Raw genomic sequence first — 27,491 nt, forward strand, 5'->3', positions numbered from 1 at the left:
TTTTTTTTCCCAACACAGATGCTGGGATTCAAAAAGCCCCAGCTCAGGTCCATGTGATTCATCAGCACAGAGCAGCAGTGAGGTCATGTGGTGGAGACACTGAGGATGAAAACTAGATTCTGGAAGAACAAATACTAAAAAAGCTGACAGAAGAGGATGAAGAAACGCAAACTGCCCAAGAGAACGAGGTTCCTGTGGACATCAGATCATGTTCTGATGGGGAAATGATGTTCTTGCTGAAAGATCAATAGGAAGAATCTGAGGAATGAAGATCAGCGAGCAGTACAGATCGTGGTGGTGTTTCGTGAAACCTGCTCTCTTAATTAGATTTACATGAAAGAAGATGTAGGGAGGAAGTGTGTAGCTCCACGTGGAGATGTAACCGGAAAGGAAGAGTTCAGAGGAACGTGAGAGGAACTGTGTTTATTTTATAAGCACGTTTTAATGTTTTTGTTTTTTTTTGTCTTTAGTTCTCCAGTAGGTTTAATGTAAACCGTTAAATACAACAGCAATAAACAAACACCTCAAAACACCACAGAGAAGATATGAACCTGATTAAGATCTCAGGAGGCTGGACCTGGAGACCAGGATGAAACCTTCTGCTGAGAAGGTGTTTCAGGTGCAGCCTCCTGGAACTCAATGCCGTCAGTGGGTTAAAAAACGTCAACATTTCAGTCTGTGTGTGTGTGTGTGTGTGTGTGTGTGTGTGTGTGTTTACACTTAATTTTAGCAGCGAGTGGATTTTTAGTGATGTCCATCATGATCAGTAAAAATGAGCGAATAAACCAACTGTCGTTAAAAAGCCTCACGTGTCTCAGGTGCTGAAACGTCACACACGTTATTTCTTAGCAGTCAGATCAGTTTGAAGGTTTTCCAGAAGAAACCTCGAGATTAGCAACAGTTCCTTTAGCAATGTTACATAAACAAATCCCGCTCTGGTTCTCCTCCGGGGTTCGGCAGGTTCATCAGGGGTTTGGAGAACATGGGAGGAGAGAGAGTTGATGTAGTGTGAGCTCTAGACGTTGCTGAAGAGCATCCAGGCGTGCGTCCATGTGCTCCTTCAGCCTGTTCTCCAGATCGTGCATACGTTTCTCCACCACGTTCTCCAGAAGTTTCTCAAGACCTTCGCTGCACATTTGATTCTCACTGAAACCACACACACACACACACACACACACACACACACACACACACACACACACACACACACACACACACACACACGTGTCACACCCAAGGCCCAGGAACTTATTAAGAACTTCAAACTGGACGTGCTGCTCACCGTTCTCCATTCAGCTTCTTTGGCGAGTTCAAAGAGTCGAGGCGGAGCTGCGTAACGTGACCACACACACTATGAAGCATGGGGAGGAGATCAGGACTAACCGGACTCTGGTTCCCACCTGGACCTCCCGCTACGGCACCTGGGGCACTGCTTTGGTCTGGATTCCCACCCGGCACCGGTGCAGCAACATCTCCTGCTGCTTTCTTCTCTTTGGCCAAACATGCCAACGCTCCACCTTCCATCAGCAGCGGCAGGAACCCACCGAGAACGTCGGCTTTGTTCTGAGGAGAAAACGGGAGGAGATTCATGGAGAGAACAGAGACGGGGCAGAGGTCCACACAGGCCACAGGTGAAAAAGAACATCATCAAAGCAACAGAACCTCGAACACGTCTTGACTCATCGTGAATTCTGCATGAAGATAAAGCAGGAGAGCTTTCAGGTATCTCCTGTGCTCTCACTGATCTGGTCAAGATTTTGTGTAAGGAGATGTCAAAATTCTGACCCGCTCTCTAGAACCTGACCTTCTGCTGAAACTGCACCATGTCCATGAGATTCTGGGCCCCAGGTGAGAGGGTGGTGCCCATCTCCTGCATCATGGCCCGAACACGGTGAAGGTCGATGCTGGGAGCCGGAACGGGCCGGAACTCAGCTCCCTGATAAAACTGTAATCCCACAACCACCTGCCTGATCACCACCACCGAGCGTCCTCCAAGAGACAGCAGCTGCAGAGAGAGAGAGAGAGAGAGAGAGAGAGAGAGAGAGAGAGAGAGAGAGAGAGAGAGAGAGAGAGAGAGAGAGAGAGAGAGAGAGAGAGAGAAAAGAGAGAGAGAGAGAGGGAAAAAGAGAGAAAAGAGTGAGTGAGTGAGAGAAAGGAAAAAGAGAGAGAGAGAGAGAGAGAGAGAGAGAGAGAGAGAGAGAGAGAGAGAGAGAGAGAGAGAGAGAGAGAGAGAGAGAGAGGGAAAAAGAGAGAAAAGAGGAGTGAGAGAAAAGAGAGTGAGAGAGAGAGAGAGAGAGAAAAGAGAGAGAGAGAGAGAGAGAGAGGGAAAGGGGGGGAAAGAGAGAAAAGAGTGAGTGAGAGAAAAGAGAGTGAGAGAGAGAGAGAGAGAGAGAGAGAGAGAGAGAGGGAAAAAGAGAGAAAAGAGAGTGAGTGAGTGAGTGAGAGAAAAGAGAGTGAGAGAGAGAGAGAGAGAGAGAGAGAGAGAGAGAAAGAAAAAAAAGAGAGGGAGAGACAGAGAATAAAGTATTGCTCTATTTTGCCACCTTGTGGTTCAATCACAGATTTTTTTTTTTAATTCACCACAATCAGTCAATGTGATGATTCAGTCATGTAAAGAGTCAGAGTCATGTAAAGAGTCAGAGTCATGTAAAGAGTCAGAGTCATGTGGAGAGTCAGAGTCATGTGGAGAGTCAGAGTCATGTAGAGAGTCATGTGGAGAGTCAGAGTCATGTGGAGAGTCATGTGGAGAGTCAAAGTCATGGGGAGAGTCAGAGTCATGTGGAGAGTCAGAGTCATGTGGAGAGTCAGAGTCATGTAAAGAGTCAGAGTCATGTAAAGAGTCAGAGTCATGTAAAGAGTCAGAGTCATGTGGAGAGTCAGAGTCATGTGGAGAGTCAGAGTCATGTGGAGAGTCAGGTTTTAAAGGAATCTCTTTATTACTCTCCCTCCTGAGCACCTGCTCAGATTAGTGTGAAGGCAGTGATTGGTGTGTGTCCATGAGAAGATAAGGAGGAGGCAGACGTACCTTCACTTCACACGATGCCAGTGGAAACTCCAGCACCAAGTGGCTCCTGTAGAAGACTCTTTTCTCCTCACCACTATAGCATGAGAACGTTTACAATCACAAATTAGATCTGTGTAAGCACCAGAATCAGTCATCCATATGCTAAAGTTCTGTATGAAGAGAATGGACGGTTCCTCGCCTGTTCTTCACGCCTACCTGCTATGCTGCCATCTCGGGTCTTCTTCGCCACGGCTCGTCCCACAGTAATCTCCAGAGAGCGAGTAAACCTCCAGGGTCCTCGCCTCGCTTACCACCTGGACGCTGCTGATCACAGCACCAGAATCGGGTCGACACAGGAGCGTGATGAGGCACGGAGAAGATTCCTCCACTCGCTCCAGGAGCACTGGAGCACATCTGAGACAGGGGGGTGACACATCATCACACCGACACCTACCACCATCTTCTGGTCAGTTCTGATCTAGGAGCAGGATCCAGATTTAACAAGGAGATAACACTTACAGGTCAGAAGGTTCCAGGATATCCTGGGTGATGAGATCTTCCTGGGGCGTGAGGAGGATCTCCTTAAGCTCAGTAGGAGATATACACACCCAGGACGTGTGTGAGGAGACCACGGAATCACCACTTGAGCTCATCATGATAGTGGCGGAAATGTGTGAGAGAAGAAACACATCCAAATCTTCTACTCTGATGTCACAGGAACCCGTGTTTACGTCACTCACTCACACACACACACTACTCCATCTGGGACTCCACTCACACACACACCCAGCAGATCGGTCGCTGTCCCTCAGGAACCTTCACTGAAGTCCAGCTGAACTTCAACGCGATCACATAACAAACCTCCTACAGGCTCCTGCCATCACCCACGCTGCTCCGGGAACGCGCATGCGCATTGTACAGGTCACGGCTGGGTTTGGTCTGCTCTTACTTCCGCCTGCATAAAAGTCCCGCTCAAATAAAAGTCCCCGCCGTGTACACGATTTAAAAAGTGATTACAGTCCAGTGTAGAAACACTCATTAAATTTATTAACATATAGATAGATAGATAGACCGACAGACAGATAGATAGATGGATAGAGACAAACAGACAGATAGATTGAGACAGACAGACAGACAGACAGACAGACAGACAGACAGACAGATAGATAGATAGATAGAGACAGACAGATAGATTGAGACAGACAGACAGACAGATAGATAGATAGAGACAGACAGACAGATAGATTGAGACAGACAGACAGACAGAGACAGACAGACAGACAGACAGACAGACAGATAGATAGATAGATAGATAGAGACAGACAGATAGATTGAGACAGACAGACAGACAGAGATAGATAGAGACAGACAGACAGATAGATAGAGACAGAGATTGAGAGAGACAGACAGACAGACAGACAGACAGATAGATAGATAGATAAACCACACACTGATTAAGTTTAAAACAAAGGACAGCATTAAAACTATACTATAAAAAAGTTATAATAATTAAATCATATTAAATAATTAATATATATTAAAATGACGTCAGTGTGAACAGATTTATACACATTTGTCTTCATAAAAGCATCAAAATACACAATCAGTTAAATTAAAACAGAAAAATACAAATTGATCTTCATGATAAACGAGGAGGTGTTGATGAATTCTCAGGATCAACAGCCGTCACAGTGGTGCAGGTTCTCGGGTCTCGTTTCCGTAGTAACGGCCCGTTCACAGGGGCTCGGATTGGTTTGTAAGATTTCGTGAGAAGGAGACGTCACAGGAAGGAGTCTCCAGTGTCAGAGGTCCTCTGCTGTATCTCAGTGTTAATGTTAAGGTGAGGAACGTGTGTCTCTCAGATACAAGAAAAGAAGTGTAACAGGAATAAAACATGAGCTGCTTTAGAAGGTAACGGAGCAGATCTGGAGGGATCCTGGAGCGTTTTGGTGAACTGGGATATTTGGATGCTGTCGTTCCCTCACCCTCTGGTTTGTTGTTGTTCTTACCTCAGAGATCCCTCATGTCTGTTAGCTTCTGGTTCTCCATTTTAGTTCTGCTGCCAGAGCTGAAGTTCCTACTTTCCCCTGATCACACTTTAACTTTTATACAATGAGGATCATTAAAAATCCCACTTCCTCTCTCGCTGTCAGCGCTCTACTCTTCTTCCATCTCAAACATGCTCCTGAGGTACCAGTGATCAGTGTTCCTGGCCCGTTCTTCTCTTCAGATCTGCCTGATTCATCTTGACATCCTGCCTCTGGGTGAAGTTCTCCTAAACTGAAGACACGTTAGGTGAGGATGGTTCAACCTAAAGGATCCATGAAGTTACTGAGCAACTGAAGAACTTTGAGGATGGATGGAATTCATATCATTAGTCTGTTACATGAGTTCAGGACCACAGTTTAAATGAAGTTTCACCACTGAACCTCAACCATGATGGAGTGAAGCCACTTCTTCAGGATGAAACCTTGTGAGAATGGGTTCCTTTCTGAGTCTGGTTCCTCACAAGGTTTCTTCCTCATGAAGTGGTTTCGCTCATTAGAGAAGCTGCTGTGAGTCCACTGTTAAAAACACTACAAATAAACATCTATTAAAATGATTAGATTTTCTATAACAGCAGGACGTGGAGTGATCTTTAGTGTACTAATCACTCACACACACACACACACACACACACACACACACACACACACACACTTTCTAATAATTATATTACATTCAGTGGAAACCTGCACACACACGCGTCATTACATTAATTACTGTAAATATTTGTGTGTGTGTGTGTGTGTGTGTGTGTGTGTGTGTGTGTGTGTGTGTGTGTGTGTGTGGCGGAAGGTTGTAGTGAAACAGCAGCAGTAGCTCTTAAACGTAGCACGGTCACTCCGCCTGCGCAGACAGGTGTAGAGCTGCCTCACCTGGTGCCTCACACACACACACACACACACACACACCTCCACCTCCACCTCCACCTCCGGTTTGCCCGAGGAATGGGGGAAGAAGGAACCAGGAGAAGTCGCGGGGGAATCAGCAGCAGGAACTTCTCCTCGGTTCTCCTGCTCCTCCTGCTCTTTCTGCTCCACGCAGATGGAATCCTGAACCGAGGTGAGAACTTTCAGAAACCTATCGCACCTTCTTCACTCGCTCTCCGAGGAGTTTACAGGAGAGGAGATAAGCTGGAACTCTTCTCTTCTCTTCTCTTCTCTCTCTCTCCTCTCTCTCCCTCACCGGTGTTCCTCTGACACACACTCCGAGTGTGATAAAGCGCTTGTGGAGAATTCCTCTTAGATACACAACATCTCTACACAACATCTCTACACAACATCTCTACACAACATCTCTACACAACATTTTACACAACATCTCTACACAACAGATACAAACAAAATACACAACACGTCAGGTGACCCGGACTTCTTCATTTACATGCCCGTGTTCGCGTCCTGCATTCTGGAAACACCATACACACAACATACACATCCTACACACACCATACACACAACATACACACAACATACACAACACCATACACAACATACACAACCTTAACACATCCTACACACATACACACACATACACATACACACACATACACATAATATATACACAACCTTAACACATCCTACACACATACACACAATATACATAACACCATACACACACATACATACACAACCTTACACATCCTACACACATACACACATACATACACAACCTTACACATCCTACACACACAATATACATAACACCATACACATAATATATAATATATACATAATATATATAACCTTAATACATCCTACACACATACACACATACACACAACATACAACCTTAATACATCCTATATACACACACACACATAATATATAATATATACATAATATACACAACCTTAACATATCCTACACACACACATATATAATAATATATACATAATATACATAACCTTAATATCCTACACACACACACTATACATAATATACATAACCTTAACACATCCTACACACACATACACACATATATATACATAATATACATAACCTTAATATATCCTACACACATATACATAATAATTATACATAACACTATACACATAATATACACATAATATATAATATATACATAACACCATACATAACACCATACACACATACACATACACATATACATAACACCATACACATACACACACACACATATATACATAACACCATACATAATATATATATAATAATATATATAACCTTAATACATCCTACACACATACATACATACACACACACATATACATAATATACATAACCTTAATATATCCTACACACATAATATATATATAATATACATAACTTAATATATCCTACACACATACATATATAATAATATATACATAATATACATAACCTTAACACATACACACAATATATACATAATATACATAATAATATATAATATACATAACCTTAACACATCCTACACACACATAATATATACATAACACCATACACATAATATACACATAATATACATAACCTTAATACATCCTACACACACAACATACACAACACCATACACACAACCTTAACACATCCTACACACACACCATACACAACACCATACACAACACCATACACACAACATACACAACCTTAACACATCCTACACACATACACACAACATACACAACACCATACACACAACATACACACAACATACACAACCTTTACACATCCTACACACACACACACATACACATAACATACACAACCTTAACACATTCTACACACACACACCATACACACAACATACACAACCTTTACATCCTACACACACACACACATACACACAACATACACAACCTTAACATCCTACACACACACACACAATACACACAACATACACAACCTTAACACAACATACACAACACCATACACACACACACCATACACAACATGCACAACCTCAACACAACCCTAATACAACCTCAACGCAACCTACACACAAAATTAACACAACATACACAACCTGTACCACACAGAAGTAGTGTATAATTGTGTATTTTTACACGTGTTTATTGAATAATAAGCTCTGGTTAGATCATGAGGGACGTGGTGGTGGTGATGAAGCAGTTTTACGCTTCATGACTTTGTATTATTTGTAACACAATCACGCTTCATTGTGTTTTTACACTGCAGCAGTTTGTTAAATGAATTAGTTGAAATGAAAGAAACCAATCAGAATGCAGCAGGTGTGTGGGGGGGATGAAACACCTGCTCAGGTGAAACTGATCTGTTTATCAATAAATACAATTTGATGGATTCACACAGATGTTCACTGATGTGTTGATTAATGGGTTAATTGTTTGATTGAATGATGGATATTTAATTTGAATAAAAAATATTTACAGTTCTTAAATTTGCATACAGACGAACAGGATGGACAGAGATATATTTATATATATATATATATATATATATATATATATACACTGGAGATCAAAATTAGAAACAATTTATAAACAATTGAACAATTCTGAAATAATGTGATCTTTACTGCTCAACAGTTGGAGGAGTTTTTGTCGTGTCTACACCATGCTACCAGAACACCTTTTCCACAAAATAACTAAGGCATTTAAAAAGCATGGAAAAAGATTACAACAAAATGTTCTGAAGGTTACAACAGTCAGCAATTAGTAGGAAGTGTCCAGGCCTCTGCTCTGAATGACTTCAGCACATCTGCAGCCACAGGACAGCACCAGTCTCTCACACTGCTCTGGTGTGATTTTGGTCCACTCTTCTTCCAGTCTCCTCCACAGTTCGGTGACTGTAGTGGGTTTCTTGGCCATAACTTTGTCACCAAGGATTTTCCAGAGGTTCTCTATTGGGTTGAGATCAGGACTCTGGGCAGGCCATGTCATTATTTCAATGTTTTCAGTTTCAAGGAACTGCTTTACCCGTTTTGCTGTGTGACATGGAGCGTTGTCCTGCATGAACACTGCGGGCTGATTGGGTGATGAACTCAGGGAAGGAACCATATGTTGTTGAAGAAGGTTCTGATAAACATTTGCATTCACTCTGCCATGTAGCTGTATAAGAGGCCCAACTCCTGCTGCAGAAAACATGCCCCAAACCATGACACTTCCTCCTCCACTTTTCACTGACTTCTTTACACACTTTGGGTTCAGTCTTTCTCCAGTGTGTCTCCGAACATAATGTTTCCCATCGGACCCAAATAAATTAAACTTGCTTTCATCACTGAAGTGAACTTTGGACCAGTTCTCCTCTGTCCACACAACATGCTTAGTCTAGCCTTTTGATTCTTTCTGCTAATGAGAGGTTTGGTCACTGCAGAGTGGCTTTCAGTCCAAATGCTCTTAAACGTCGAGAAACTGTATGACGTATAAGTTTGTGATGTTGTAAAGATTCAATATTCTTGAAATCACAGTTTTGGAACGACCAACTTGTCTTGCTATGGCTGATAGGGTCGTCCCTTTGGCCTTCATCTGGACAACCTGCTGCTGGAGGCTTTCAGTCACTTTAGAACGGCTCACCATCTTGCAGAGTCAGTGAAACTGGAAGTTAGGCTGCCAGTTAAATAGGGGTTTACAGATAATCAAGGAAATTAGCACCAGGTGCAGATTAACACCAATAACTGGGAGGTATCTGAAAGAGTTCTCTAATTTTGATCAGTGTGTTTTCTGAAAATAATGTTTTTTTTTAAATGCCTTAGTTATTTTGTGGAAAAGGTGTTCTGGTAGCATGGTACCAGAACTGTTGAGCAGTGAAGATGACATTATTTCAGAATTGTTCAATTGTTTATAAATTGTTTCTAATTTTGATCTCCAGTGTGTGTGAATTTAGTGAATGGATGGATGGATGGATAGATGGATGGATGGATAGATAGACTGATTTATGTGTATGTTCACAGATCTGCTCCGTTATCAGACCTCGAACCTGAGGAGCTATCAGATCGTCAGACCTCAGCTCGTCCACAGACGGTGGCAGAGAGACGACGAGGCCACGCAGACGCACAGACAGGTCTGAGAAAAAAAACGTGTGATCTTTATATCAGACGTGATTGTTATCAGACGTGTGTGAGCTTTAACACATTTAAATTGGGTGTGTTTGTATTTTCAGAGTTCAGATCCAGACTCTCTGATCTACTCCATTGAGATCGAGAAGACGTTTCATCTCCTTCAGCTGACCAGGAACAGGTAGGAGACCTGCATATATTTCTCCCTGTTTATTTATTCATCTGCCGTGTTACTGATTACGTGGAAATGTGGGTTTGTTTTTCATTTCAGACATTTTTTATCTCCTGATTTCACTGTGGTGTCTCATGATGTGAAGCGTGACTCCATAAAACATCACCCAGAGAAACCTGTAAGACTCATGTTCACACGTTCACACGCTGATAAGCTGATCTGATCAGTATCATGTTCTGAGTGATTTACAAAAAAACTGGTAGAAAGTAAAATACCTGTTTAGGGATGGATGGATGGATGGATGGATGGATAGATAGATAGATAATTAGGTGTTTGGTAGATGCTAGTTTAGCTGTTTGTTGTTAGCTGATTAGCAGTGTTGCGTTGCTGTTAGCTGATTTGCTTTTGCTGATTGTGTTGGGTGTTAGCTGATTAGCGGTGTTGGGTGTTAGCTGATTAGCAGTGTTGGGTGTTAGCTGATTGGTTGTGTTGGGTCTTAGCTGATTAGCGGTGTTGGGTCTTAGCTGATTAGCGGTGTTGGGTGTTAGCTGATTAGCGGTGTTGGGTGTTAGCTGATTAGCGGTGTTGGGTGTGGTTGTTAGCTGATTGGTTGTGTTGGGTGTAAGCTGATTAGCGGTGTTGGGTGTGGTTGTTAGCTGATTGGTTGTGTTGGGTGTAAGCTGATTAGCGGTGTTGGGTGTGGTTGTTAGCTGATTGGTTGTGTTGGGTGTTAGCTGATTAGCGGTGTTGGGTGTTAGCTGATTAGCGGTGTTGGGTGTGGTTGTTAGCTGATTGGTTGTGTTGGGTGTTAGCTGATTAGCGGTGTTGTGTGTGGTTGTTAGCTGATGGGTTGTGTTGTGTGTCTTGCAGGCTCTGTGTCATTACTCGGGCCACGTCTCGGGTCAGGAGGAGTCTCTGGTGGCTCTGAGCTCCTGTAATGGTCTCAGGTATGTTCCTCCTCACAGTGTTCAGGTTCCCCGTGGCTGAGGAGACTCCAGTCACATCTTTATTTACACACACTGTCTAGCTACTGATTTACTCTCCACATCTCTGACTTTTTCTTCCTGGATGAAAGGATCTGATTGTGTGTTCCGACACACGGAGCTCATTGTACCTGCTGTGACTAGTAAATAAAATTAATATTCTTTAGTGCAAGAACCTATAAATGTCTTTAATTTCAGTGAGAATCTTCCTTTAGCATTAAGAACTTTTACACACGTTCAGCATACGCACAGTTCGATGTTCTTCACTAGATGGAGATTTTCTTGTTCATCCCAAGAAATGGTGTTGAAGTATGGAATGGGAGCCATGATGGTTTAGGATTCCTTTCACTTTCCAGAACCTTCCCTCCTCCAAAACCATTAAACTTCCACCTCTATGTGTGAGTGTGGGGGTGAGGGAGTCTGATCATATCTTCTGTCCTGTTCTCCATATTACACAAGTCTTTCTGGTAGAGACGCATTTGGACTTTCTTCCACTCATTCACTGTCCAACTCTTATGTGTTTTTGCCTTTTACTGAGTTTTTTTGCTGCATAAACACTAAAGGAACACGCATGTCTGAATCCATGGTCTGAAGTATGAAAGATAAACCCCCATGTGATGATCACAGTTCCTGCGTTATCGGAACACATCCAGGGATTTCCTGCACCTACACCGTGACCCTAAAGATGATTAAAGTTGATCATGTGTCTGTAAAAGTCCATCATTAAGTACTACATGTATGTATTTCTTCATTTCAAGGGGTGTGATCTTCATCAGGAACGAGAGTTACGCCCTGGAACCCGCTTTGAACGCCTCGGACAACGAGCACATCCTGTTTCCTCTGGAGGACGTTCAGGCCCAGCCGTTTGTGTGCGGAGTGGAGGAGCATGGGTTTTCAGATCGCACCTTGTCAATGCATGCGTTTTTACGGGTCAGACATGTTTCTGCAGGGGCGAGTCGGGGTGTTTTTAGAGTCGGGGTGTTTTTAGAGTCGGGTGTTTAGAGTCGGGTGTTTAGAGTCGGGTGTTTAGAGTCGGGGTGTTTAGAGTCGGGGTGTTTAGAGTCGGGGTGTTTAGAGTCGGGGTGTTTAGAGTCGGGGTGTTCAGAGTCGGGTTACGCACCGGATAAACATCCTGTTCATGACCTTCTAATGAAAGTGTTTGTAGCTTCAAGGTTGCCAGATGAGTGTTTTTTAAATACCATTGTGAAAATGTGGACTGAAGAAAAATGTTTTACTGTGAATTAAAATGTTAAGATAAGGATATATGATGGGGAAAATTCTGAGGGTCGTTATATATCGATCTCTGGGACTTATTTAAACTGTGGTGCATTTTTTTTTTTCCTCTTGTTTGATTTTACACCAAAATAAATGTTTGTTTATCTCTGAGCAGAAAAAGCGCGCCCTGCCTCAGACCCGGTACGTGGAGCTGGTGCTGGTGGTGGACAACTTGAGGGTAGGCGTCTGAAATGTGGTTTATATCCTACATCTCAGGGTCAGTTTGTGTTTTTTGTTTAAATCATTTCTTTGTTTATTCGCAGTTTAATATTAAGAAAAAAAACGTGACGGCCGTGAGGGAGGAAATGGTGCAGCTTGCCAATTTATTGGACACGGTGAGAGTTTGAGTCTCGGGTGTGAGCAGGAATAAACCAATCCAGGATACGCAGTTGGTAAATAATCATCTCCAGGGTGGTAACTCGGATCTCTCGACCCCTTTAGTACTACAAGCCGCTGAATATCCGCATCGTGCTGATGGGGCTGGAGGTTTTTGAGACTGGCAACCCGTTCAACGTGACTGGAGAGGCCAGGGATGTTCTAAGTAATTTTGTGAATTGGAGGAAGAACAATCTGACGTCACGTATCAGAAACGACATGGCCCAGTTAGTCGTGTAAGTGTGTAGTGTGTGTAACACCGCGGTCGCACTGTGTGATTTTTATAGTCCTCGCCAGACTGTAGGAAGTATCTGTATCTCAGTGTCGTATCTCAGAAGTCACACTGCAGGGGTCAGAAATCTTCTGCCAGATTTTGCGATCATCAGATTACAGGATTTCTAAAACTTGTCTAGACGACTAAAATCACACAGTGTGACCCTGGAATTAGTGTGTGTGTGTGTGTGTGTGTGTGTGTGTGTGTGCACAAATCAGTTTTTCCTTCTTAAACATCTGACCAATCGTCGTGTGTGTGTTTATAAAGGGGTCTGACGGGAGCCTACAGCGGAGGGATTTTGGGCATGGCGTATGTCGGGTCCGTTTGCTCAGCGAGCAGCGCCGGTGGAATCAGCGTGGTCAGAAAAATACCAAAATATCATTCTGTTTTGCTCACAGTAAAAATACACACCTGCTCTCTGGTATCAGGTGTCTGACTGTTCCCTGAGCGTCAGCGCAACCCGAAACCACCCTGTATTTCATGTTTAAAGTGACATCAGCACAGATGATGCAGCAAGTCAGAATACATCAATACGACCAATCAGAATCCAGTGTACCTCAGTAACACATGATTGGAAAATTCTTTCTGAAAATACCTCTGATGTCATCAGCGTGGACGTGGTGCTCCTCTGATAGACCAATCAGCTTTCAGATAAAGAAACTAGTTAGTCCTAAACTTGGTTCCTCAAACAGGAACAGAATCTGGCTTTCGTGTCAATAGAGGTTCTTTGAACAATTCCGATTTGTCACCACGCCCATGATGAGGAACACCAGAGGACTGTGGCATGGCTGGAAAAACAGGAATGTCAGAGACCTGGAGGGGGTTGAAGTATTTATCAATGCAAATATTTTGAAGCACGCTGTGTTTTCTTTACAGTTTAGCGACAGTGCGCTGCAGTATTACTCCACAGTGCTGGCTCACGAGATGGGACACAACCTGGGCATGAACCACGATGACACACGCTGCCAGTGTGCAGGAGGCACCTGCATCATGCACTCCACTGCCACGTCAGTAACTTCTCCACACTTTAGCACACCAATAGCTGACCATAAACGTCTCCATACATCAGCACATTTTATTCCTATTGTACCACAGAGGATACAATTTTTCTTTTATTAAACGACGATGTTGTGTTTTTATCCATTTTTATGGATGCATTTAATGTTCACACGTGATGTAGAAGCAGTCGTTTCCTCCCCGGCCTGTAATTTAGTGCTTTCCTAGCATGAAAGAACTGAAGATATCTGGGGGAAAAGCTTCACCTGTTACAGAACGTCTTTGTGAATAAGCCGTTACTGTAGAAACACTAATGTTTCAATAAAAATCCATACTGATAGTTTTTCCGGGTTCCAGTCCGCTGTCGTTACAAGAGCGGCCTCTAGAGACGAATCACTGACATCACATGCTGTTTGTTTTTACACATGAGACGAGGCGCTGCATGGAGAGAGCAATGTTATATTTATTATTGATCATTTATTAATTATATAATCGTATTTGTTTATAATTTTTATTTAGCACATTTTCATTATTCAGTACGTTTTTTTTTTATATATAAATTGCAGTACTATTTTACATGGAGTTTTATGTTTGTTTGCTTTTAATCCGGTATCTATTTAAAAAGCTATCGGATGATTAATCGGTTATCGGTGAGTACGATCCAAACTAGATATCGGCATCAGTAAAATCCACCTCTAGTTATTATTATTAGTAGAATAAATAAACTTAATTATATTAATGATCAATTAAAACATGTATCAATGCCCTCCAACCAATCAGAATCCAACAATGACGCATAGAGAATGTGCTTGTGTTTATGTGTATATTTTTGTTGTTATTGTGCGTGCAGGGGGTCGACGTTGTTCAGCACGTGTAGCGATGATGACTTCGAGAGCCTGGTGATGCGAGGAGCAGGCTTGTGTTTGCTGAACGTCCCGCCTCAGGACAGCATCATCTCCGTGCCGGTGTGCGGAAACGGGGTCCTGGAGGCGGCGGAGCAATGCGACTGCGGATCGCCAGCGGTAACGCTTCGGGATTTAGGATTGGGGCTTGTGTGTGTGTGTGTGTGTGTGTGTGTGTGTGTGTGTGTGTGTGTGTATATAACACAGTTATCTCACTCCCATTGCGTGGTCACTGATTTAGCACTATTAACAATTATTCACTATTTTAGCTCAGTTTGCCTTTTATGGTGTTTCAAAAAGAATCTAATTATTATCATTTACATTGTTTTTTAAAAACACTGCACTCTTTAGACATAGTGATGGATAGACAGATGGATAAATAAATGTATGCACTGATAGACTGGGGAATTGACAGACAGACAGACAGACAAACAGACAGTTGTGGATGTTTGAAAAACTTCATTTGTTTATATTTGTGTGTGTGTGTGTGTGTGTGTGTGTGTGTGTGTGTGTGTGTGTGTGTGTGTTTTGTGTGATTGTAGAACTGCACAAATAAATGCTGTAACGCTGCTACCTGCACTTTCACGAAGGGTTCGGTTTGTGCTGCTGGACTCTGCTGTACTGCTGACTGTCAGGTACATGTGCACTACATGGATACAGATGCATGTAAAGTTCTTCTTCTTTAAAGAATCACTGCAGTTTCCCCGGGCAATGTGAGGGTTTCATCCACATATACACACATTACATAAAGGTGTTGAGAAATTACACCGGAGGAGGAGCTACGGCATCTCCACAGGTTCATTCAGCATCATGGTGTTCATGGTGGTTTATGGTGTCTGAGAGACATTTCTCAGGGCAGTTCAGTAGGATTGCGGTGCGTTGACTGGGCAGGTCATGATAGATATCACTCCAGACGTCTGTCTGCTCTCTAAATAACACGTACAGAACTCAGACGTCCGCTTCGGCTCATCGTCTTGTCGTACGGTGAAGTCGGTTCCATGAGCCACAGTCCAGACGGAACTGCATGGTGTTGAAGAGTGGAATGGGCGCCATGTTGGTTCAGGATTCCTTTCACTTTCCAGAACCTTCCCTCTTCCAAAACAATACAAACCAATAAACTTCCACCATGTGTGACTGTGGGGGTGAGGGAGTCTAATCACATCTACAAAACTCTCTGGTATTGATGTTGTATCTCCACTGTCATGACCACTGATCAGTGTGTGTATTTCCTGCAGCTGGTGGTATCTGGTACGCCCTGCAGAAATTCGGTGAACCAGTGCGACCTGCCCGAGTTCTGCACCGGCCAATCGTCTTTCTGCCCCTCAGACTTCTACATGATGGACGGTCTGACGTGTGAGGGTGGTACCGCCTACTGCTACGAGGGTCGCTGCCAGACGCTGGACTACCAGTGCAAGCAGCTCTTCGGCCAACGTACCCACCTTCTCTTTTCTTGATCATGAAGAAAACCTGGATAATTAAAACACACACAGTAGTAATGATGCAGAAAACCACAATGAGAAGCAAAACCTTCTTTACATTACAATAATCCAGGTTTCAGGAGTCGATGAAATTTCTCTGCATTTCAGAGTAGCGTGACGTAGCGATAAAAGTCGCACTTTTAAATTTTTTCGTGGTTGTAGACGAGCAGCTTAAATATAAAAGAAAAAGTACAATATTCTAAATCTGAAACATTGTAAATGTTTTTTTTGTTTCAGAAGCGACAAAAGCTGATGATAAATGCTTCAGCTACATCAACACTCAGGGCACCAAGTTCGGAAACTGCGGCTACTCGGGATCCTCCCTCGTCCCGTGTTCTGTGGCGTGAGTACGGCGCTCGGTTTCTCTTCCATGTGTCATCAGGTGCTGATTAATTGTCTAAAACAGCAGCTCTGACAACAGTGCAGGTCTATATTAAAGTGCTCATCTAGATAAAGCTGTAACAAGTAGATCTCGACCGATTAATCTGCGCTAGAACTATCGACTATTTGCAAAATCCATATTGATAGTTTTTCCGGGTTGCTTTATACAGTACTAGAGCGGCCTCTAGAGGCGACTCACTGACGCCATGTGCTGTTTATTTGAAGCATCTTTTTTAATTCTTTAAGTATGTAACAGTTTTGATTTATTTGGAGTGATTTTGGATCATATGAATGAAAGAGAAAATGGGGAAGGAAAGAGTGTTTATAGCTATAGTGTTTATATTCTGTTTTTCTGCAGTAACTCAATGTGTGGGAAGATCCAGTGCACAAACTTTGACTCTAACTACCCCCCAGCCGGGGCAGTCATCAGCGTTCAGAACATAGCGGCAGGGATCTCCTGCAGGAACGCCGACTTCAACCTGGGATCCGACGTCCTCGACCCGGGATACGTCAAAACGGGGACGGTGTGCGCTGCGGGCAAGGTGAGGACGTGTTCCGTGAGATGAAACATCAGTTTTGTTTTTTTGTTCGAGTTGCATTCTGAACCACAGATTTAATAAATGTTCATGTTTTTGTGATCTTCAATGATGGTCCTCAGATCTGCATGAACTTCGGTTGTGTGAATTCATCATTGCTGACAAGTGGGCAGATGTGTGACTCTGTGAAGGACTGCCATGGAAACGGGGTGTGTATGAGAAACGCTCGCTCTGGTGAGAGAGAGTTAGATGGGTGTGTGACGAGACGAGACGAGAGTGTGTGAGGAGGGAGGGGAGGTGCTAGCTCAGTGGTTAAGATGTTGGACTGGATCAGAAGGTTGTTAGTTCAAGTCCCAGCACCACCAATCTGCCACTTTAGCAATGCCCTTATCCCTCAATGGCTCAATGGTTGTATAAATGAGATGTGTTGAGAGTGTGTGACGTGTGCTACGTTAGTGTGTGTCCCATGAGTGTGTGTGACATGAGTGTGTTATGTTCCAGGTGTGTAACGATAAAGCAAACTGTCACTGCAATAACGGCTGGGCTCCTCCTTACTGTGACAAATCGGGCAGAGGAGGCAGCGTGGACAGCGGACCTGCTGAAATAGGTACACACACACACACACACACACACACACAGTTCTTGATTGTTCTTAATCAGGTGCTCAACTCGACGCTGAACCCCAGGAACCCATGAGCATCCTGATGAGTCTTGAGGTTTCCTCCTCCCTCGAACTGAAAGAGTTAGAAAGTGTGAAGGTACGAGTCGTGTGTGTTCCATTCTCAGATTACTCGCTGAGGAACGGCCTGCTGATCTTCTTCCTGTTGGTGCTGCCCCTTCTACTGCTGCTGGTGTTTGTGCTTCTGTACATATTCAGACGAGATTCTCTGAACAGGTGCTTCAGGAAACGACGGTCCAAACAGCACAGGTAAAAAAAAAAAAAGAATTTTATCTCCATGAGCATTTAAAAACATTAAATAAACATTATTATAATTATTTACTTTTATTACAAATAAAAACATCCACAAACTAAATCAAAAGGAAATCGATTTTACATATATATATATATATATATATATATATATATATATATATATATATATATATATATATATATATATATATATAAATTATTATTATTTTTTTATTTCCTCATCTGATTTGAAAGAAACAAAAAAAATGCAAAGAAAAGTTACTATAAATTACTATCTATTTTCTGACCAATCAGAATCCAGTATTTAACAGCGCTCTGGAATATGTAGAGGTCGACCGATACCGATAGCTGGGTCGGGTCGTACTTGCCGATAACCGAACGATCGACTGATCGACCAAAATGCAAACTGGATTCAAAAAAAAAAACACTATGTAAAAATAGTACTGAACTTTATTACAAAAATAAATAAACGTACTGAATCATGAAAATGTGCTAAATAAATAAATATGAATATATTCATTCATAATTATAATTCTATAATTAATAAATTACAAATAATAAAAATGATACAGCGCTCTCGTGCAGCACGCAGTATGTAAAAACAGCATGTGGTGTCAGTGATTCGCCTCTAGAGGCCGCTCTCGTACTGCTTACGGTATGGATTTCCAGCATTTAATTATCGGAGCCTCGGCTCGTGGACCTCTATTATAAAGCAGAGTTTTTTATTACAGTAAAGAGATCTGATGAAAAGATCATGTGGAGTGTGTGAGCTTTAACAATGAAGACGATTTTGAGATTTTTTATGCGGTGTAACGTGAGATCGTTTATTTATTTATTTCCTGAGGCCACGTGTGTGTCGGCATCTGTAATTTCCACAGTCTTTTATATTTGTGAGTAAAATAAGTCAAATCACTTCACAGAACAAATCAAGCGAATGTTCAGAGGAACCAGCCAGCATCACGACCAGCACCGGGACCAACACCAGCAGGTCCTCCAGCAGGTCCTCCAGCACGTCCTCCAGCTCCCATTCAGACTCCTTCTACATATCCACAGGTATTCTTTATGCAGCTACTTGTTTAGAAGTAGCTTTTATCTCTGGCTGTCTTTAAACCAGCACCATCTGAGATATCTCTAACCCTGCACCATCTCAGATACCTTTAACCCTGCACCATCTGAGATATCTCTAACCCTGCACCATCTGAGATATCTCTAACCCTGCACCATCTCAGATACCTTTAACCCTGCACCATCTGAGATATCTCTAACCCTGCACCATCTCAGATATCTCTAACCCTGCACCATCTCAGATACCTTTAACCCTGCACCATCTGAGATATCTCTAACCCTGCACCATCTCAGATATTTTTAAACCAGCACCATCTAAGATATCTTCAACCCTGCACCATCTCAGATATCTCTAACCCTGCACCATCTCAGATACCTTTAACCCTGCACCATCTCAGATATCTTCAACCCTGCACCATCTCAGATATCTTCAACCCTGCACCATCTCAGATATCTCTCACCCTGCACCATCTCAGATATCTCTAACCCTGCACCATCTCAGATATCTCTAACCCTGCACCATCTGAGATACCTTTAACCCTGCACCATCTCAGATATCTTTAACCCTGCACCATCTCAGATATCTTTAACCCTGCACCATCTGAGATACCTTCAACCCTGCACCATCTCAGATACCTTCAACCCTGCACCATCTCAGATACCTTCAACCCTGCACCATCTCAGATATCTTCAACCCTGCACCATCTCAGATATCTCTAACCCTGCACCATCTCAGATATCTCTAACCCTGCACCATCTCTAACCCTGCACCATCTCAGATATCTTCAACCCTGCACCATCTCAGATATCTCTAACCCTGCACCATCTCAGATATCTTCAACCCTGCACCATCTCAGATATCTCTAACCCTGCACCATCTCAGATATCTCTAACCCTGCACCATCTCAGATATCTCTAACCCTGCACCATCTCAGATATCTTCAACCCTGCACCATCTCAGATATCTCTAACCCTGCACCATCTCTAACCCTGCACCATCTCAGATATCTCTAACCCTGCACCATCTGAAATACCTTTAACCCAGCACCATCTCAGATACCTTTAACCCTGCACCATCTGAGATACCTTCAACCCTGCACCATCTCAGATATCTTTAACCCTGCACCATCTGAGATACCTTCAACCCTGCACCATCTCAGATATCTTTAAACCAGCACCATGAGTCTTGCTATAAACACACATCCTGCAGCATGAAGATCAGATTTTTGTAACAGGTTCAGAACACCAGCAGAGCAGAACCAGCAGAACCAGCAGAACCAGCAGAACCAGGAGAACCAAAGGAACCAGGAGAACCAGTACAGCATTGATGTGTATTGTCTGCTTTATACAGTGGGATGATGTTGTGTTTGTATACAGATAATAACTCCGTCTCTGCAGCTGTAATGATGAGATGTTTGATGTTTCTGTTTCAGTATCCATCTTCTCCTTCTGGAGCTCAGACAAGGTAATCTATACACATTCAGTACATATCTGTCTGTCTGTCTGTGTATTATCTGTCTGTCTGTATGTATCTGTCTGCCTGTATCTATTTCTGTCTGTCTGTCTGTCTGTGTATTATCTGTCTGTCTGTATCTATTTGTCTCTGTGTGTCTGTCTGTGTGTGTGTCTGTGTGTCTGTCTGTCTGTCTGTCTGTCTCTGTGTCTGTCTCTGTGTCTATTATATACTGTATCTACGCAGTACATAAACATACACTATATCTTTCTATCCTGATCAACTGTATCTGTTATAAATAACCACGTTGCTATAAACACCTGTAACCATGGTAACGTCTGGTTTCATCCAGAGTGAGACGGCTCTTATGATCACTCTTTCTGAGCTCCATGGAGAAGTTTGGTTTGTGGTGGAATTTATATATTGAATACAGTGATTTTAATAAACTCCAGGCTCAAGAGGAATTTTAATGGACTGAAGAAGAAAATGTTGAAATGAGAAACAGCGCCACCACCAGGAGTTAACACCAACAGCGTCATTATTAAAGACACGACACAGATGCACAAAGTTCTTCCGCACTACTTTATCCGTGTTCGTGATTTGGAGCAGCAGAATGGAAGCTGTAATGAGATCTATCGAGCTGTTCAGTCAATTTTCGAGATCTTTAACTCCTCAACCCTGGTAGAAGATGATGATCCACAGTTAGGTGTGATGCACCCGTTTAATGTTCTCATGCCGTTCTTCACCCCCACATCCTGGAACACCTCACACTTTTATATCTGGATCATCACTTGCCCCTTGCTGTACTTCCCTAGTGTTTTATTCCTTACATAGCAAATCACTACAGTTTTTTTTTTGGAGATTTTGAAGTTTTCTCTTTGGTCCTGCAGCTCGAACAGTCCAGGTGATGGTGATGTGCAGCCTGCAGTCTGGACGACTCCATCTCCTAGAAATGGACCTGGAGCTCCCAGACCCATCCCACCGAGGAGAATTGTCACCTGAGCAGATCCACATAAAGATGATGTTCACGATCACAGTGAAGAACTTCGATGTGCTGCGTGACATCATTCAGCCATAAACTGCTCTTTTTATGGTTTTATTTGCTGAAGGTTGTTGTCTGGGTTCCTTCATTACCTTTGTTGGTTTTACACACACACACACACACACACACACACACACACACAATGTCCACACGATTAAGCTAATAAATTCTAATAAAAATTACTTTGTATTTGTTTTCAATAAGTTCAATATATTTTTCTCAAGGTTGATCCTAAATATAAAGAAAAACAGTCTGAGATCAAACAAAAACAATTATTCAATTTGAGTGAATTAAATCAATGAAATAATAAAAATATGTGAATAATTTTACAGTGTGTCATGTGACAGAATCTTCTGTTTGTCTATCACTTCCACCCCCTAGTGGTGAAACATGGGAACTGTAACACACAGGGGCAGGAATCAGACAGATTAGATAAGAAGACTCCTATAACTCTTAAATAAACGTCTCCTTACCTGAAAGGTCATCATCTCCTTTCAACCAATCAGGGTCAGAGTTTATTTAGTTGTATTGTATTGTATCTGGTTTACTTTGTAGTTAATTGTACTATCCCTAAACCCAACCCTTACTTTAAATCAGAAGAAAAAACATCAGTGTTAAAACCTCTATTTTATTATTATATAATTTTATTATATTATTTTACTTTATTATTATATAATTTTATTATACTATTTGACTTTATTATTATATTATTATTTTATTATATTATTTTATTCCCAGACCATCAGCAGGATCTGAAACATGTCCTTGTCTCGGCTTCCACCTGGGTTCAATCCCAAATCCAGTAGTCGTGTAAGGGCCCCTAAGTAGCGCGTAAACACCAGTGTATGAAGTGCACTACAGGGGGAAGTGCACTGCGATGCGATTGGGTGTCGACATCTACGGCGTCTCAGAGAGGTCATTTCCGTGGCAGTAGGCTGTGAGCGCGAAGGGGAACAATGATGTCGGAGCAGGAGGCTGTGAAGAGGAACCGCGGAGGAGTGCAGCGTGTGGAGGGGAAACTGCGCGCCAGTGTGGAGAGAGGAGATTACTATGAGGCCCATCAAATGTACCGGACCTTATTCTTTAGGTGAGGTGTCTAAGAGAACACAGACAGCGGGTCTTATAAAGGAGCGAAATCCGCCCGTGGCCTCGGCTTTTCCAGATCCTTCTCTCCTTGTCAATGAAGCGGCGTTCGTTTCATTATTCTGATTGGCTGCACGAGGGCCCGTAGTCCCGCCTCCCTGTCTAGTCCGCCGCTCTGATTGGTTTAATGCGCTGCCATTCAATATCACACACACGTCTATGCTGGAATTGCTTTTAGCTAAAGGAGAGAACACACACTCTCACACACTCTCACACACACGGAATAAAAAATGATTAGGGGAGGATGATGATGATGATGGTGTGTGTGTGTGTGTGTGTGTGTGTGTGTGTGTGTGTGTGTGTGTGTGTGTGTGTGTGTGTGTGTGTGTGTGTGTGTGTGTGTGTGTGTGTGTTAGCCGTTCAGCTAGCCCTGAGGTGTTCTGAGTGCTATATAAGTAACATAATCATATATTATAAATAAAAAAAAAACCTGAAGTTTCACATTAAACTCATTGTAATGTTACTGAATTATAATGAATAATAAGTGTTTGAACACGTGATCACGTGTATCAGGTGAAGGTTCCAGCTGTTGTTCTTGATTCTGCAGAACAGATGTTGAATGTTTTATAATATATTATTGTGTGTGTGTGTGTGTGTGTGTGTGTGTGTGTGTGTGTTTCCGCAGGTACACGGCTCAGTCGAAACACGCAGAAGCCCGAGAGCTGATGTACAACGGAGCGCTGCTTTTCTTCAGCTATAACCAGGTATGAGAGTGTGTGTGTGTGTGTGTGTGTGTGTGTGTGTGTGTGTGTGATTTCCATGTTCTGACATGCACAAACGTTCCTTCACAAATCCATGATCAGTGAGGTATCTGTAACCAGGACCTGGCTCATTTAACCGTGTCTCGGCACGTGGATGTACAACGCACACAGACGTGGCCATACGTGAGCATGAGCAGTTCACCGCTGCGTGCACTGAGCCCTCAGACGTGTCACCTGGCGTTAAAGCGTCGATGATTGTATCTGAAGGTCCTCATGAGATCTGGTAATACGTGTGTCTGATGGAGCAGTGCTCTCACGGCAGGTGTTTGTGTTTTCATCAGCAAAACAGCGCGGCGGATCTGTCCATGCTCGTCCTGGAGGCTCTAGAGAAGCCTGAGGCCACGGTCGAGGAGGACATTCTGGGTGAGTGAGCAGATATGGAGGTGTTTAAAGCCCTATTCAGGAGGGATTAGTTTTACACACAGTGTAGGAATGTGTGTGTTTGGGATCTCCACAGGAAGGATGTAAAAGCCTGTGGTGAATGTGGACTGAATGATGTGAACGTACGTGTTTCCCTCAGAGCAACTGGTGAAGCTGTTCAGCATGATGGACCCCAACTCTCACGAGAGAGTGGCTTTTGTCTCGCGAGCGCTCAAATGGTCCACGGGCGGCTCAGGGAAGCTCGGACACCCCAAACTGCACCAGCTGCTGGCGGTCACACTGTGGAAGGGTATGGTGCTGAACTTTCACCTTTCTTCACCACAGCTCCCTGAACTTCCTCTTCACCTGATCTAACTTCCTGTTCACACCCTTTAGAGCAAAACTACAGCGAGTCCCGCTATCACTTCCTGCACTCCTCGGACGGTGAGGGCTGCGCCCAGATGTTGGTGGAGTACTCGGCCGCGCGAGGCTTTCGCAGTGAAGTCGACATGTTCGTGGCTCAGGCCGTCTTACAGTAAGAACACAAACTCCTCACGGGAACCTTTTATCTTTTATCTGGATTCAAATGAAGGGTAGAATTACAGTCAGATTGGGATTAGCACTAATACAAACTCGTAGATCTTTAAAGCTGTAGATCTCTAGAACGCAGTCCAGATCTCGTCCCTCAGATACTGTGTGGAGGAGATCTGACTGATCTGAGCGAGTGAGGAACCTAATGAAGAACAAGAGAACCATGATGATGTTCGCTCTCTCTCTGTGTGTCTACAGGTTCCTGTGTCTAAAGAACAAAACGAGCGCCTCGGTGGTGTTCACCACGTACACACAGAAACACCCGTCTATAGAGAAAGGACCTCCGTTCATGCAGCCGCTCCTCAACTTCCTGTGGTTCCTCCTCCTGGCTGTGGACGGGTACGAGTGTGTGTGTTCTAATCCCATTACATACCTTTTTTTTCCTCTGATGACTGCTTTTTAAATGTGTGTGTGTGTGTGTGTGTGTGTGTGTGTGTGTGTGTGTTCTGTCTCTCAGTGGGAAGCTGACAGTCTTTACAGTATTATGTGAACAGTATCAGCCATCGCTCAAGAGGGACCCCATGTATAATGAGGTACTCACACACACACACACACACACACACACACCTGCATGCTGATTCGTCACAGGTTTATATGTTAATGAGTTCTGGTTTCTATAGTGACGCCTCGTTCACACACACGTGATGGTTTTGGGAGACTCCTGTGTGTGTGTGTGTGTGTGTGTGTGTGTGTTAGTAAAGTAACACACTCTTGTTTTCTCCCTCAGTACCTAGACAGAATAGGACAGCTGTTCTTCGGCGTTCCACCCAAACAGTCCTCATCCTACGGTGGCCTACTAGGTACATCCTCACAATCATAATGAAACGTGTTTTTAAATTCCTGCTTTATATATTTCATGATCTCACACACACACACACACACACACACACACACACACACACACACACACACAGTGTCTGGAAAGTTTTCATGAGAACTTCATCTGGGGAATTTTGGAAATGTTCCATTTAGGAAACTTACCGGGAATTTATGGGAATTCATTAGAAATTTAGGGAATTATTATATTATATATTACATATTTAATATTTATGTAATTTGTTTTCTGGTTTGAAACGTTCGAGTGTTTGAACCAATCCAAAAGTGTATTTGTGTCCCAGGCCACGCCCACAGGCAGTCGACCAGGTGAACACGTGTGATCTGTGATTTGTGGGTGTGGCCTTTTCAGCACTCGTCTGTGGTTCTTCCCGTGTTCTTGCTGTTGATTTCACTCTGTTGTCACGTTTCAGGGAATCTCCTGAACAGTCTAATGGGGTCTGGTGAGGAAGAGGAGGGTGAGGAGGTTGGTGAGGACAGCAGCCCCATCGAGCTGGACTGATCATCACGTCTCCAAAACACAACGTCTCCGTCTCTCTCACAAAACCACACTGAACTCAAACTTTACTTCCTTTTTTTTTCTTCGACTGCGTCTCCTGGAATACGTAGCTGCAGGTTTTTTTTTTCTCCTGTAGTTTTCAGAAGAGGTGATTTGGTGCAACTCCTGGACTGTGACTACACCACCACCACCCACACCTCCACCATGTCCTCCACCCACACCTTCACCCCCCTCCCCCCTGAGAACAAACAATAAATACACGGGTGTGAAGACGTGACGCGTGACCGAGAGCCGCCGCTTCACGTGCAGACGGCGCCGCGTCGACACCCAGACGGGTTTCAGGTCTCATCAGCGCTCGGGAGATCTCACCTGAGGATTAACGATCAAACGCAAGTGTGTGTGTGTAGTGCAAGTGCAGCATTAAAACATTATAATAACAACATCTCAGCAGTGTTTGTTATATAAGAACACACACGGGGGTGTGTGTGTGTGTGTGTGAGCAGTTCAGTTCCGCGAGCACTGAGACACTCCTGTTGATCAGTGTCTCCACATGGCTCAGCTCTGTTCTCGCTCCTTCGTTCTTAAACACATTCAGTGAGAAATAAAAGGTCTGTAGCTGTAAGTGTACAGGTGGCGTTAATCCTGACACGCTCACTGAACGTCTACACTAACGTCTGCTCTGGTGTCTGGTGTCTGGTTGTTCTTTATCATGGGCTGAAATTATAATCTGACCTGGATTATAATTGTGTAAAGCTCAGGGTGGTGGTGCAGAGCTCCTGCACGTGGAGACGTTTTTACACTTCAGACACTAAAGTGTACCGGCGGAACGCTCCGTCTTAGTCTTCTAGAATAATGTAGAAAGAACACACCTCAGATTTACATCTAAAACGGTGGAAACTACAGGTGGGGGGTACAGAAGTCCAGAGAGGCCGTGCATTTTCATTTATTTAGTTTTCTCACGAGAAAATAAAATGAAGCACCGATCACGAGAAAATCGTGGTGATCGTAAAGAAAAAATACTCTAATGCACGCACGTTCTGTGGTGCAGTACAGACAGTACAGTGTACAGTGCTGCCCCCTGTCGGTCATAGCGGTATTGCACCCTACTTATTTATGTTTGTGTTCTGCAATCTAAAGCAGATGTTTTTTTTTCAATGCAAAAGCTATATATTATATATATTATAATAAATAAATAAATGACCCAAAACATTCATTCTCTCAGACCAATTAAAAGTAAATACAATCTGGAGCTAAAATAAAGATGTATGAAGTGTTCAGAAGAAAAAAAAGGACGTTTGATTTATTTGAATAAAGGAGTGTAAAACGTGCTCTCAGGTCGGGAATATTTCAAAACAACATCCGGAAGAAAGAACACCGTGATGTCACGTTTTTGGTAAAAAA

General features: G+C 43.1%; 3 protein-coding genes across 5 annotated transcripts; 2 read left to right on the forward strand and 1 right to left on the reverse strand.

Moving 5' to 3' along the window:
* Positions 1-408: 408 nt before the first annotated feature.
* c7h10orf88 (chromosome 7 C10orf88 homolog) lies at positions 409-6,098 on the reverse strand. Of its 2 annotated transcripts, XM_046853362.1 has the most exons (7): positions 5,965-6,098; positions 3,524-3,959; positions 3,221-3,418; positions 3,026-3,098; positions 1,805-2,005; positions 1,283-1,563; positions 409-1,146 (listed from the first exon to the last, which is right to left on the reverse strand). In XM_046853362.1, exons 2-7 carry the CDS (start codon positions 3,658-3,660, stop codon positions 966-968), a joined length of 1,071 nt encoding a protein of 356 aa, XP_046709318.1. In that variant the 5' UTR covers positions 3,661-3,959; positions 5,965-6,098; the 3' UTR covers positions 409-965. The 2 variants fall into 2 exon arrangements, with proteins under 2 accessions (XP_046709318.1, XP_046709317.1); XM_046853361.1 differs by lacking the exon at positions 5,965-6,098 and having other exon boundaries at positions 3,524-4,107.
* zgc:174164 (uncharacterized protein LOC570656 homolog) lies at positions 5,977-22,084 on the forward strand. Of its 2 annotated transcripts, XM_046853349.1 has the most exons (23): positions 5,977-6,109; positions 9,932-10,041; positions 10,141-10,217; positions 10,308-10,386; positions 11,079-11,155; positions 11,950-12,121; positions 12,582-12,644; positions 12,730-12,801; positions 12,908-13,077; positions 13,383-13,473; positions 13,992-14,122; positions 14,962-15,133; positions 15,556-15,648; positions 16,249-16,444; positions 16,729-16,834; positions 17,231-17,414; positions 17,531-17,617; positions 17,910-18,015; positions 18,195-18,336; positions 19,263-19,395; positions 20,643-20,738; positions 20,841-20,872; positions 21,751-21,860. In XM_046853349.1, the coding sequence occupies exons 1-21, from the start codon at positions 5,995-5,997 to the stop codon at positions 20,733-20,735; spliced, it is 2,469 nt and encodes an 822-aa protein (XP_046709305.1). In that variant the 5' UTR covers positions 5,977-5,994; the 3' UTR covers positions 20,736-20,738; positions 20,841-20,872; positions 21,751-21,860. The 2 variants fall into 2 exon arrangements, with proteins under 2 accessions (XP_046709305.1, XP_046709304.1); XM_046853348.1 differs by lacking the exon at positions 20,643-20,738 and having other exon boundaries at positions 21,751-22,084.
* Positions 22,085-22,799: 715 nt separating this feature from the next.
* Positions 22,800-26,532, forward strand: get4 (guided entry of tail-anchored proteins factor 4). The gene is made up of 9 exons (XM_046853363.1): positions 22,800-22,989; positions 23,671-23,749; positions 24,088-24,169; positions 24,327-24,476; positions 24,563-24,701; positions 24,956-25,096; positions 25,215-25,290; positions 25,485-25,557; positions 26,005-26,532. Exons 1-9 carry the CDS (start codon positions 22,859-22,861, stop codon positions 26,091-26,093), a joined length of 960 nt encoding a protein of 319 aa, XP_046709319.1. The 5' UTR covers positions 22,800-22,858; the 3' UTR covers positions 26,094-26,532.
* Positions 26,533-27,491: the final 959 nt, after the last annotated feature.

The sequence above is a fragment of the Silurus meridionalis genome, chromosome 7 (assembly GCF_014805685.1).
Source record: "Silurus meridionalis isolate SWU-2019-XX chromosome 7, ASM1480568v1, whole genome shotgun sequence".
NCBI lineage: Eukaryota > Metazoa > Chordata > Actinopteri > Siluriformes > Siluridae > Silurus > Silurus meridionalis.